Raw genomic sequence first — 14,394 nt, forward strand, 5'->3', positions numbered from 1 at the left:
GAGTGGTGGTTTAGGCCCCTGTGTAGTGGACAAAGCACCTCTAGATGCTGGGACCCGAGGGCATGGAGAAGAATATCAAGAAAGCATCAGAGATAAGTTTTGCCTGGCTCTTGATCTAACCTAGTCATCATTGCAACATTTATACATTGCCGGTACAATTTTATGATTGATCAACCTTTTAAACTTAAGGCTGTAAACTCAAGCCTTTAGACCAGTGTATGATGGGTAAACATAAAACAATAAAACTAATATTTATAGTTCCCATGGAAGACATATATACATATGTATGTGTGAATGCATATGAATATATATGTGTATATGTGAATATATATCTATGTATACATATATATGAACAGGTATATGTGTATGGGAGGGAAAAGAGTCTAATCAGCATGTATTATTTTTCTTTTCAATCACACAATTTAGGCTTATTTTTTGGAGAAAAATATGCTCAGACACAATCCAAAAGAAAATATCTTTAAGCATTAATTTTAAAAAGACATCTTTGTAAACAATATTCTCATGGATCATTATAAGCATACAAGAATTTGAAGCTTGACAAGAGCCACGCGATTAGATAATTTAAGTTTAAAACTGTATTTGAAGTTTCAGAAATATATGCCTCTTGAGTTTTGAGTAACATTGTTATCTATAAATGAAGAAATATTAAGTTCAACACCCTGATAAGGTTAAAAAAAAAATTAAATGCTCGGGCCCAGGTCAGGACAGCATGAAAGCACTTAAAGTAACTAGACTGACTACTTGGGTTCATTTAAGGTTGGGCTTCATTACTATGTGTTCACTGAAATATGAAAACAACTAGAGGAAAAAAATAAGGTCAGTTGATTAGGTGGCTTGATAATAAGGGCAAGTTTGTTATTATTATTTCTTTGCTTATTTTTGCCAAACATCACTAAGATGTTTCAGCAAAACTATGTTTCAGGAAAGAATCAGTTTAAAATTAGCAGATTCTAAAAAAGAAAATAAAACAGGAATAGTCACATATCAAGCTTTGATTTGGATCAGTAAAAGGAAAAAGCAAGAGGTGATTTTAGCCTCTGCAAAGTTCTTCTACCTAAGCATTCCCCAATAAAGGTTTCAAAGAGGAGGGTGAATTTACAGAGGTCTATACCTCAAAAATAGATTGTATAAATTCATTTTAAAAGATAAACACAATATTTCAGACAATTAAACATTCAAAGTATGAACCACATTCACTGAGAATACATTCATACTCTCGGAAACTAATGTTACTCTTCTTCAAAGAGAAAAAAGGAAAAGTCACTATCTGCCTTATCTCAGATATTGTTAAACATATATTTGTCACATAGAAAAGTTCAAAGGCTGGCTGCAGTGGCTCATGCCTGTAATCCCCGCACTTTGGGAGGGCAAGGCTGGCAGATCACTTGAAGCCAGGAGTTCGAGACCAGCCTGGCCAACATGGTGAAACCCCGTCTGTACTAAAAATAACAAAAAAAATTAGCCAGGTATGATGGCACATGCCTGGAATCCCAGCTACTCGGGAGACTGAGGAGGGAGAATTGCTTGAACTGGGAGGCGGAGGTGGCAGTGAGCTGAGATCGTGCCACTCCACTCCAGCTTGGGCGACAGAGTGAAACCCAAAAAAAAAAGTTCAAACAAAGAAGTGATTAATGTCTTATACTTGTAATTCCATCTTCTTTTTTGAAAAACAAATAATATAGGCACATAATTTTAAAAATTCAAATGGTGCAAAAGAGTATAACAGGAAAAGAAATGGCCTCTTTCAACGATGGCCCCAAGTTCCCTCCTATATAGGATAATTTTTTCAAATGGGTGTCTGGGCATTAATAAGCATATTCATACAATGACCTCATTCACACACACAAACACATACGGAGGCAGAGGAGCACATGGGCACACATGCACAGATGTATAAAACACACTTTTGGTGATTTCTGATTTGTTTTACTTTTATTCAAATGGTGGATTGCTCTGCATTTTGCTGTTTTCACATAATTGAAAGTCTTCAAAATCATTCCGAAGTATTACATATGCCTATCCGTCAGACCACGTACCATACCTTATTTAACCAGTTGTTGTTGAAGGAAATTTAGGCAGCTCCCTTCTGTCTATACTGAACACTATCCTGAAATTAGTATTCTTGGGCATATTTATCTGTATGCATGAATCAGAATAAACAAGTATGACAAATTCCAAAAAGACACATTCTGTGTCAATAGGTACGTGCATTCAAAATCCGGATGGGTAATACCAAAGTGCTTCCCACAGACATTGCATAACAATTTGTATCGCTACCTTTAAAACCCAAAGATAGTATGGCCCCTCCCTGTATGAAATCTCTAGAATATCTGCACACCACAAGCTGGTAGAAGGCCTGGGATCGAAAAATCTTTGGTTCAGAAATTATATTTACTCATGTGCAATATTTTAAAAAGGCAAAATCTAGGACTCTGCAGACTTTTATAACATAAAAAAGAATATAACACAAACAAACTTTTAAAAATCAGATAAGAGAAATATAAAAAGTACACATGTATATATCACAGTATTGTTTCCATTCATTATTTCAGGTGATGCTCTCAAATGCACGTCAACAAAGTTGGGCAAGTCTTATCATCCCTACTCAATACAGGAGATAACTGAGTCTTATATAAGTTAAGAAATGAATCATTGGCAGAGTCAAGAACCACTGGCTCCTCATTCTTTAACCCAAGTGTTTTCTGCTCCCAACTTGTGGGAAAAGGAGAACAGAAGGTAATTTTGCATTTTTATTTGCTTTGAAAAGACCTACAATAACTTGACTCACTGAAGTTTCATTGGGTGGATCCAAGGTGGAGAGTACGAACAGATAAGGATGTGTTCACTAGAGTGATTTAAACCAAGTCAGGTGTCTTAAGATCAACCTGAGTTGCAGGCAGACCACAATGAGATTTCCCAGACACATCTGAGGGTGAGTTTAATGACTGAGATTCTTCAGTGAGGAGGCAGAAGAAAGATAGCTTATTACAGAATGTTCTGGACTTATTTTTCTTCTGAGCTAAAATGTTCAAATTATTCTTATACTTCTTGATTTAATCTTGAAATGACCCAGCTGCCTCCTGCCTGTCTCAAAAAAAAAAACAAAAAAAAAACAAAACAAAAAAACAAAAAAACCTTTTAAAAAAAGGGTTATGTTCATATTAAAATAAAGAAATCCCCAATACCTAGGCAATTCAGTAAGCAGTCTTGACTATACAATATAAAATAAATCTTAGTGTTTATTTAGTCCTATTCTCAATTTTACAGGTAAGAAAACTGAGTCCCAGAGGGTGATTTCTTTGAAAGTACAACAAAAATTATGCATTTGATAAAGTGAATTTTCACAATGCAACCAGAGCTAGTGAATGTACTTACCCCATATACGTATTGTACAGAAAAGAGAATGAGTATAAGTGACCTACAGAAAAACAAAAATGCAGATTAATTTAAACAGTTTTTCATGTGAAACAAATTAAAAAGAAAAAGAGGAAAGGAATTAATTTCAGAAAGCTACTTTTTATTTCTAACAGGCTGCTCCTACTAGCCGACTTATCATCAGTGACAAGATCCTCGCTTTCCTCTCTCTGGCTGCCATCATTGCCTTTCCTCTTTTTAATCAGCCAAGAAGTATGTGTTGAACCCCTTGTGTGGTCCTCATTGTGCTGGGGACCGTGAAGACACTCTGAAGGTGAGACCTGGAGGGATACATGAGTGAAAGAAGATGATTCTCAGAATGAAAACTACATGAGAGGAGAGAAGGAAGGAGGCAGCTTTGTTCAGAGACACACACTGCTGAGACAGTGTATCCCAAATGCCATTTAGTGGAAGCAACTAGAAGGAGAGAATGTGGAAGGAAACCTAACTGGACTGGGATGATGGTTTGGAGAAAAAGGGAAATAATATGGAAGATTTAGGGAAAAGTTGTGTAGTCCAGGGCTTTATAAGTGAGGCAGAAATCCGATTGGGGTAACTTCATTATTACAAACAAATTTTAACAGAGGAAATAAGCAATTTTAAAAGACCACTAAAAGGCCAAGCGTGGTGGCTCACACCTGTAATCCCAGAACTTTGGGAGGTTAAGGTGGGCAGATCACCTGAGTTCAGGAGTTCGAGATCAGCCTGGCCAACATAGCGAAACCCCATCTCTACTAAAATACAAAAATTAGCTGGGCATGGTGGTGCACGCCTATAATGCCAGCTACTCTGGAGGCTGAGGTAGGAGAATCGCTTGAACCTGGGAGGCAGAGATTGCAGTGAGCCGAGATTGTGCCACTGCACTCCAGCCTGGGCAACAGAGTGAGCCTCTGTCTCAAAACAAAACACCCATTAAACATTCGCATATATTTTCTAGGCCTTATATTTGTCAAACAGCTTCTGGATCCATTATCTCATTTAATGCTTAAAAGAACTTGTGGGGATCACACCATTCCAAAGGATAGTAGGAGAACTGGGGCTCAGTCCTGGGCCGTGATTTATCCGCCATCCTTGTTCTTTCATTCTCTGTAGAGCCTTCTCTTCTCTAAAACCTCATGTCCTAAGTGAGCCTTTGTTCTCCACCCTCTACTTCTTCCTCTTGTGCTGAGATGCCAACAAACACTACAGATGTTTACAGAGCTCTGGATCTGGATGAGACCCTGAGTAGGAGTGAGTAACTAGGTCCAGCCCATACTTAATGGCTCGCACATGAAATTCCCTCTCTCCCCAGCTGTTTTCATGATAATTCCAGTACAAGCCAGGTTGGCTTTTCATTGTAGTAACCAAGTAAAAAAAGAGAAAAATATAAAGGAGATGTTAAACACTGGGAATCAACTGCTTTAAATCAGGTTGAATGTGTATTTACAACTCTTGCTTCTTAAATGAGTTATTGTCACTGGACATTTTTAATTAGGATATGTTGCATTTTATAGCAATTGTAGTTTCTCTCTATATAATCTCATTAAGGATTGTAGGCACAGCATGTTTCTTAAACCTTTTATAGAAGAGCAAACAGACTTAGAAAAGTTGGACAATATGCTCCAAAGAGTGCAGACAGAATGGCCCCAAGGGGGCCAGCTCGGGTCAGGTCCGAAGCTCCTTCATAGTCCCTTTATCCTGCACTGGACTTGTTCTTTCTGCCACTGCAGATATTAAAAAATAAAATCATTCCTTTTTTTTTTTTCTTTAAAAAAACATGCACAATTAAGATTCCTTTCCATTTCTTCTACATCCACTCCAAATAGTTAAGGCTGGATCATATTCCTTCCCACCACCTTCGCTTCTTTCACTCCCCATAATTTCTTGTTCATCATCCTCAGAACCTTTTGTGTTTTTTCACTATTTAACATTTCCCTGTGTTAACTCCCAATGTGTTTTTGAGTCTCGTCGAACAATCTCATGTCGGTTTCCTGTTTTCCTATTGCTGCTGTCACATGTTACCACACACTCAGACGCTTAAAACAATGCATATATATTATCTTACAGTTCTGGAAGTCAGAAGTCTGAAATGGGTCTCACTACCAAGAACCAAGGTGTTGGCGAACTGTATTCCTTCTGAAGGTCCCCGGGGAGAATCCGATTCCTTGCCTTGTCCAGATTCTAGAGGCTGCCCACATTCCTTGGCTCCTGGTCCTCTTCAACCTTCAAAGCCAGCAGTGCCCAGTGGCGTCTCTCTTGCTGCATCCCGCTGGCCTCTGCTTTTGTGGTCAAAGCTCCTTCTCCGACTGTTATCCTGCTTCTCCCCTTCACTTCCAAGGATCCTTGTCATTATATTGGGCCCATCCAGATAGTCAGGCTCAGGTCAACTCCTCCATCTCAATGTCAGCTGATCAGCAACCATAATTCTATCTGCAGCTTTAATTACCCCTTGCCGTCTTGCCATGTAACATAACATATTCACAGATTCCAGAGATTAAGATGTGGACATCTGTGGGGGGCTGGGGGTGTTATTAATCTGTACTTGTGAAGTGGTCTGTCCTAACTCTACTAGTTACGGGGACCCTGAAACTTTGGGCATATACGTCTTTTGCCATTCAAACCTGGTGAGTAAGAGAGCAAGAATCTGGGACCTTTCCTTGTGCAACTTCCCATTTGATGATTATGTAGGTGCATTTCAGGGAAAATTAAGAGGGTTGGTGTTCAGTAATAAAAATGAGTCATGAAATGGCAGACATACCCTTAGCTTTCTGGAATGATTTGATTTTTTGACATATTAAGCATTCAGATGATTTATATCCATAGAACAAACATTGAGTAGAAACTACTAAATAAAAGCAGGCAATCACACTGAGGATACTCACCAGGGACCTGTGGCCAATGACTTGGTCAATCTGAAGGAGCACCTCATTAGTACTACGTGCAGAGACGACATCACAGGCAGGCAAGTCTTAGTGCTTAAAAAATATTCTGCCAGTCTTCTCTTCCAGAAGGTTCTTGTTGACAAGTGAGGTTCTGTGTTCTGGGTCAAAGTCTGTTCCTGTTAGATATAAATATATCACTTAAAACACAGCATGCATTATAATGTTGAAAATAATTACTTTCATTTTTTATAGTTATGGAATTATTTTCTAAAGGGTAACTTCAATAAATTTTAGGTATAACAATCTTTCCTTAGTGACGGTGAAACAGAATAAATATCAGTTTTTATCTTCAGAAATAAAAAGTCTTTAAACCCTTTCTACATCATAAATATATTTTTTATAAATGGAAAAATTATGTATATATATTATATTTTTAAAATATATATTTTAAATATAAAATATATTTTATATGTGTATAAATAATTGTTTCATTTTGCTATGTGGAATTTTCTTCTGTTTAATTCTTTCCCTTGAACATCCAAGTTAAAATTCACTCAAACGTTTCTTTTACTTTATGAAACTAGAAAAAGAAACTTCTAGTATACAAATATACATTTTTGTATATTTGTACACATACAGCAAATACATATAAACGTATTTTTATGTAAAATGATACAACTGCTGTGAAAAATATTTTGGCAGTTCCTCAAAAAGTTAAACATAGAGTTACTATATGATCTAGCAATTTTACTCCTGGGTATATGCCCAAAATAATTGAAAACACATGTTCACATATAAACTTGTATATGAATATTCATGGAAGCATTATTCATAACAGCCAGAAGGTGAACACAACCCACATGTCCATCAATGGGTGAGGAATAAGAAAAATGTGGTACATCCATACAATGGAGTATTATTCAGCCATAAAAAGGAATGAAGTACTGATATGTGCTACAGCATGAATGAATCTCGAAAACATTATGCCAAGTGAAGGAAGCCACATATTTTATGATTCCATGTGTATAAAAAGTCCAGAGCAGGAAATCCACACACATAGAAAATTGATTGATAGTTGTCAGGGTTTGGGAGAGGAAAGAATTGGGAGGTACAGAGTTTCTTTTTGGGATGATGTAATTGCAGTGGTTATGGCTGTACAACATTTTGAATATACTAAAAACCACTGAATTATAAACTTCAGAAAAGTTAAAATGGTGAATTTTATCTTGTGAATTATATTTTTATTGAGATAAAATTTAATTTTATCAATATAAAATAGAAAACTATTTTTAAACTTGACTCAAAGAACTCTTCACTTTGATAAAAAATATATTTGGCTCAAATAATTGAAACGTATCATTTAAAAAACTTTGGTTTCTTTAAAAGACCTGTCTCTATGAGAATTAGGTAGAGAGAAGGAAACCAGGAGTGTTCAATGTTACCAACTTTTTTTTTTTTTCTGAGACGGGGATTTGCTCTTATTGCCCAGGCTGGAGTGCAATGGTGCATTCTCGGCTCACTGCCACCTCTGCCTCCCAGGTTCATGATTCTCCTGCCTCAGCCTCCCGAGTAGCTGGTGTGCCACCACACCCAGCTAATTTTTTTTTTTCTTTTTTTTTTTTTTTTGTAGAGACGGGGTTAAACCATGTTGGCCAGGCTGGTCTTGAGCTCCTGACCTCAGGTGATCTGCCCGCCTCAGTCTCCCAAAGTGCTGAGATTACAGGCGTGAGCCACCGCACCTGGCCATTACCAACTATTTTTAAATTTCTAGGTAAAATCTGAGTAAATTAATTCAATGCTGTATGTATGGAAGACTTGTTTCCCAAGTAAGTGGTAGAACAACATTCTACAATAAAGTTTCGATATCAAGCAGAAACCAATTCAAATTGAATACCCAGATCTTTTCCTATCCCTAAATCCATAATTTTAAATGTTTTAGTTATCAACTCAGAGGTGCCCAAGAGAGAGAATTCAGTCATAGGTTCCTAGTTTCTGTTTCTGGTTGGGGCAGTAAAGCCCCTTCCTCATCTCTCTTTTCTGCTTATCACTAGAGACAGAAACTAAAAACCATGGCTTCAGGCTGCTAAAAGCCTAAAACAAAACAAAAGAGAACAACAATAAAATAAGGCAGATTGGACAAGCTTGTCTAAAGCACAACTCAATAAAACAAATTCTTGTTTTGGAAGGAAAATACAAATTGTTTGAATTACTCAAATTGCATTTGGTATTTTTTAACAAATAGGAAACACAGTCAAAAATAAAAGAAAAACCATAGATATTTACATTTTAATCCCAAAATATATGATACAAATAAAATGCACATGTATTGTGATAAATTATTATGAAAATAATAATTTCCTAAGTCATGGTGAGAATTAAGTGACTTGATATCCTACATGTGATCTCCTCTACATGTTGTACAGAGGAGAATTTTATTAAAATAGAGTGTTGTTGTGGTCACGTTCCAGAGGAGGAAGGCCTGTTTGTGGTCCTAACACCTGGGAGTTTCTCAGTATATTTTAATTGGATGGATAGAGGGATGGATGGATGGATGGACAGACAGACAGATAGACAGACCGATGGATGGATGGGCCAATTTTCAGAAACATAACTGGTATCTCACTAGCAAAAACAATGAAAGGACACTGGGAGTACTCAATGCATTCTCATCACATGCCCTTGGTTACCATATAAACTCTATAATAGTGATTTTGTCTTTTTTTATTCACAGATGTATCCCCAGTGCCATCATAGTGCCTGGAATGTATTAAGTTCTCAATATATATTGGTTGGGTAAATGAGCATATAGAAGATACTTTGGGACCTTTTGAATGTAAATCAAGTATATTTAATAGTGGATAAGAAAGGAAGCTAACTTTGACTATAAGTGAGGGCGTGGAGGAAGGAAGAATGAGAGAGGGATAACTGGCCTTGGGAAAAGTGGAGATAAACCGACACTTTGATCACATGTAGGATATCAAGTCACTTAATTCTCACCATGACTTAGTGAGGAAATTATTATTTTCATTGTGCAGGGAAAAAAAAGTGAATCAGTTTAAGTAATTGTGCAAAGTCACAAGGCTAGTAAGTGGCAGACCCAGATTTGTTGACTCCAGTATGTGTCACTTCTCCCTAGTGACACTCCGGCTTAGCTACCTTTGGACTTCTCTGCTCTCTTACTAAGAATTCTCTTGTTATAAGAATTATCTTACAATAAAAAATTTTAAACTATACACTTTTGTATTAGTCCATTCTCATGCTGCTATGAAGAAATACCTGAGACTGGGTAATTTATAAAGAAAAGCGGAGATTAATTGATTTGCATTCCCGCATGGCTGGGGAGGCCTCAGGAAACTTACAAATATAGCAGAAGGCACCTCTTCATAGGGCAGCAGGAGACAGAATGAGTACTGAGCAAAGGGGGAAGCCACTTATATCACCGTCAAATCTCCTGAGAACTCACTCACTGTCAGAAACGGCATAGGGGAAACCACGCCCATGATTCAATTATCTCCACCTGGTCCCTCCCTTGACACGTGGGGATTATTACAATTTAAGGTGAGATTTGGGTGGGGACACAGAGCCAAACCATATCAGCCCTACTTTTTCTTAAAAAAAAAAACAAAAAAAAGTCTTTTTTTGTTTTTTTTTTTTTTTTGAGACGGAGTCTCGTTCTGTCGCCCAGGCTGGAGTGCAGTGGCCGGATCTCAGCTCACTGCAAGCTCCGCCTCCCGGGTTTATGCCATTCTCCTGCCTCAGCCTCCCGAGTAGCTGGGACTACAGGCTCCCGCCACCTCGCCCAGCTAGGTTTTTTTTTGTGTGTGTGTGTTTTAGTAGAGACGGGGTTTCACCATGTTAGCCAGGATGGTCTCGATCTCCTGACCTCGTGATCCGCCCATCTCGGCCTCCCAAAGTGCTGGGATTACAGGCTTGAGCCACCGCGTCCAGCCAAAAAAAAAAAGTCTTAAAACTTTCATCTTCTCTTTTAATAGCTACAAAGAATATAATTTCTGGAGTATAATAAACGATGACCTTTAAAATAAAACTACTACAGCATTATTTTAGATGCATCCAATAAATCAAAATGTCACAGAAGTCTGATTTTTACCACCATCAGCTTAAAATATATGCACACAAGCTCTTTAACAGGAATTTTACATTGCTATTTTTTAAATTCGTATTTCCATTCCATTCCCCCACATGTATCTTAATGCAATGTATTTCCATACTTGAAAATAATATATTGATCACCCTGTTGTGTTTCTCTGCAACAAAATACTTATAAGTCTCTAATTCTTAACATTTTTTCCAAAATTGGCTTTCATTATAATTGTTAGTAGTATATAATTCATCAAAACCACAAATTTTAATCTTGATAAACAATGATCAAATACCAAAAGTAAAATTTTGTGGGAAATGTAGTTGCTAGTGAATGAATTGGCCCTTTTTCTTATTAGCTTATTTAGCTCAAGATCAGTGATTCTTTCTACTGAAATGAGAGAGGTTCAGCAACAATCCTATTTCCATTTTAGTTTCCAAAACTAAGTTCTAATAAAATTTATTCAACATAAACAAGAAGTTGTGAATGAAAAAAATGTGCTACACAAATGTCACTCAATTCTTTTAACTTCTCTTGAGTAGTAAACTGCCATGGTCTGAATGTTTGTGTCCCACACCCCCAATTTGTATGTTGCAACTTAACTCCCAATGTGTTGGTATTAAGAGGTGAGGCATCTGGGATGCTGTTAGGTCATGAGGATTGAGCCCTCCAGAATGAGGTGAGTGCCCTTACAGAAGACACCTGAGAGAGCTTGTTTGCCTCTTCCTTCCACCATGTGAGGACACAGCAAGAAGGCACCACCTGTAAAGCAGAAAGTAGCCTGCACCAGACACTGAATCTGCTGGTGCCTTGGCATTGCACTTGCCAGCCTCCAGCACTGTGAGCAATAAACCTGTTGTTCATAAATCACCCAGTCTTGGGTATTTCGTTGTAGCAGCCTGAATGAACTAACATATATACCAAGAGCAAGATACTAATTTACCATCTAGAATTAATTTGAATGATTTCCAGGCTGACAAGTCCTCCCTCCATTATGATGAAAGCACCCTGACCAGGAGGTGTGGAGCTGGTAGGTTCCTGTTCTTGACACCAGCAAATGCGCTGCCCCTCATTCAGCCCCCAGACAGTTCTTACACCCTGGGACAAAGCAGGGTAGTAATATTTGGGGAAAATGGTGGTCGAGGGGTTGCCTTTCTTTTGAAAAGCAGGGCAACTGTGAAAGAGGAAGTGAAAACTTTGACGAAACACCCATTTTCGGAGAGAGCAATTCTACAAAAGTATATACATGACAATTGAGAATCTGGAAATGGAATCCTTTAGTGAATGTTCCAAGTAGCTTGCGTAACTCCTGAGAATCGTTTTATCTCCCAAGGGTCCATGTACTTCAGTTTGAAGATCTCTGTCTTGAATGAGCTGCTAAAGGTTAAAAACTGCCCTTTTCACTGTTTCACCAGAAGCAGGCCTTAGAGGACCTAACAAGCCACAGAGGAGTTGCAGAGAGTTTTATGACTCTTCTCCTGCCTAAGATGCAACTGCTAGGCCACAGCTGAGCAGAGCCCCCATCTTGCTGTTGACCTGACACTGTAAACAGCAGTGTGCCTGGTGCTTTGCAGTTCACAAAGTGCAGCCACGTGTTATCCACAACCATCTAAGAGGGTTTTCTTTGTTGCAACCATCTGTCTTAAGAGCACAAAATATTTTGTTTCAACCAAGCTTTTGACTGCACCAAACAAAAATACCCCAACACTCAGCAGAGCATCCCATTCGTCTATCTTCTCACGAATGAATAGGTGTTATCGTGTGGGAATAGATGAAGCAGTGGGTTTCTGTTCGAGTCTATCACCATCACAAAAAAAAACGTAACTTGTATTTACTCTGTTCTCACTCTGCTAATAAATACACACCCAAGACTGGGTAATTTGTAAAGGAAAGGGGTTAATTGACTCACAGTTCCACATGGCTGGGGAGGCCTTACAATCATGATGGAAGGTGAATGAGGAGCAAAGTCATATCTTACATGGTGGCAGGCAAGACAGAATGAGAGCCAGAGAAAGGGGAAATCCCTTATAAAATCACCAGATCTCATGAGACTTACCACTGCAAGAAGAGTATGGGGGAAATCACCCCATTGATTCAATTATCTCCCACTGGGTCCCTCTCAGGAGACTTGGGAATTATGGGAGCTACAATTCAAAATGAGGTTTGGGTGGAGACACAGCCAAGCCATATCATAACTGCAACAAGCCAAAGTGTTATAGCACTAACATTGCAGACAACAGTTTTAGAAGACTGCCTCTACAGGAAACTTCTGCAGAGGTCCTGTGCCTTTTAAAGGGCATGATTTTGCTAACTGTTATTCTCAAGGAGGGAGCATTCTCTACAGTTGTGTCAGAGCCCCACCTTCAGCTCGGCTCTGTGGAGGCATGACCAGGTTTCCTATCATCTGATTTTGTCTCCCCAGCCACACGGAAAGGCTCGAGGTAAGCCACTGACCCAAAGCAGCCCAACCCAGAGCTTGACTGAGTGACAGAGAACTGACTCTGGGACGAGGATGGTACAGACAGAATGTGGATCGCTCCTCTAGGAGAGCTGAAATTAGGAAACCGAGAGAAGTGAGAAAGAGAGGGACGCAGAAAAAAAGATGCATCAAGAGATACCCTGATGTAGAATTGGGCATTAGATGGCTGAGGCAGGCCAAAGTGAAGGGCAAAACTAAATACAGAGAAAACGGACACACTGAGTCAGCATGAAAACCTGTTTCAAAAGAGGAAAATGCAAAAAGAGAAGGACAGATGGTTCCATTAAAGGATAAACGATCAGCTTACTCCTGAGAGCTGCCTCATTCCTGATGTAAAGTCGTACAGTCAATTGACTTGAGCAAACTGACCTCTGCAGCCCAGTTGGACAGAAGGCACGGCCCCACCCTTCGCAGCTGGGTCTAAGGCTCCACCACCACAAGAAGCAGCTCACTTCCTTCTCCTCCTCTCTTCCAAGAGGGAAATGGAACAGAAGCACCCTGGGCCTTTGACATCCACCTTGCTCACCAACCCAAGTAAGATCCACAGCCTCTTTTCCAGCAGCAGTAATTTCCAGCATGTATATTCAGCAAATGCCATTTTGTTATCCTCCTCTAACTCCATGAGCTTTTTGTTTCCCCCTTTCACTCCCTTATGAAAATCCCTGGACTCCAATTCCCCTGGGACTCCTTATGAGTCTCTGCCCAATGCTTTCCAAATGACAGGTTTGGGAACAAGATCTGAGATCTTCCAAATCATTATCTCTACCACAGAGAATTTATTTTCTCAGCAACCCAATCTTGAAAACAAATACACCCTGCTGGGGTTCTCATCAAATGGGGGAGGAGAAATGTACAAGATTGGGGGACCGGATAAACAGAACACTGAGCATTGGATGTTTCCAGTCACAGAAAGGTAACAGAAGCATAAAAACGTTTTCTCCTCTTCCAAAGTAACATTAAATCTTTGATTTCTGTTTAATGATAATTTTTTATTGGTTCAGTAAAATAATTTACTACTAAGTTAATGACTGCACATACTTTCCTTTTTGGCCTTTTGACACTGAGCCATCTGAATACTCTCTTTCCAAAATAATTTTTGTGATTGCTTGAACACCTGTTTCTATATACATTTCTCTTTCTAAAATAGAATTCTCAAATATTCAGGTTTTGTAGAGAAATAAGCAGAGGATCTCAGAGGTCATGAAAGTGTTCCCAGAAAAAGAATGGCGTGTCCTATTCACCTCCATCCACCTGGACACCTCCTTTGGAGGGCTACATTTTTTTCTGTTCAGAGTCAACCTAACCATTTCCCAACATTCAAGCTGGTTACTTGGTTTTGCTCTTTCTAAAATCCCACTTTTTGGAGTTGACCCTACCTTCAGACCTTCAAAGAATTTAGGTTGGTTTGAGTTCTTTAGCAAAAACAGTCACTCTCATCCCACATCCCAAGGTTTTCAAAGTGGGTCATGAGTCTGTGTGGTCCATGGACCACTGGAATGTGGATGGAGCTTCATGTTCTC

The 14,394-nt window shown here is 38.8% G+C and overlaps 1 protein-coding gene across 6 annotated transcripts in view; it reads right to left on the minus strand.

The window, feature by feature from the left end:
* The window catches only part of COL4A4 (collagen type IV alpha 4 chain), a 154,400-nt gene that overhangs the window by 130,637 nt on the left and 9,369 nt on the right, over positions 1-14,394 (minus strand). For all 6 annotated transcript variants that reach the window (XM_005574455.5, XM_065526172.2, XM_065526173.2 and 3 more), the window contains exons 2-3: positions 6,297-6,472; positions 3,397-3,439 (exon numbers count right to left, since the gene is read on the minus strand). In XM_005574455.5, the coding sequence (XP_005574512.3) occupies positions 3,397-3,439; positions 6,297-6,367 (114 nt within the window). In that variant the 5' untranslated portion in view covers positions 6,368-6,472. The remainder of the gene's footprint in view (positions 1-3,396; positions 3,440-6,296; positions 6,473-14,394) is intronic.

Source organism: Macaca fascicularis, chromosome 12 (genome assembly GCF_037993035.2).
Source record: "Macaca fascicularis isolate 582-1 chromosome 12, T2T-MFA8v1.1".
Lineage (NCBI taxonomy): Eukaryota > Metazoa > Chordata > Mammalia > Primates > Cercopithecidae > Macaca > Macaca fascicularis.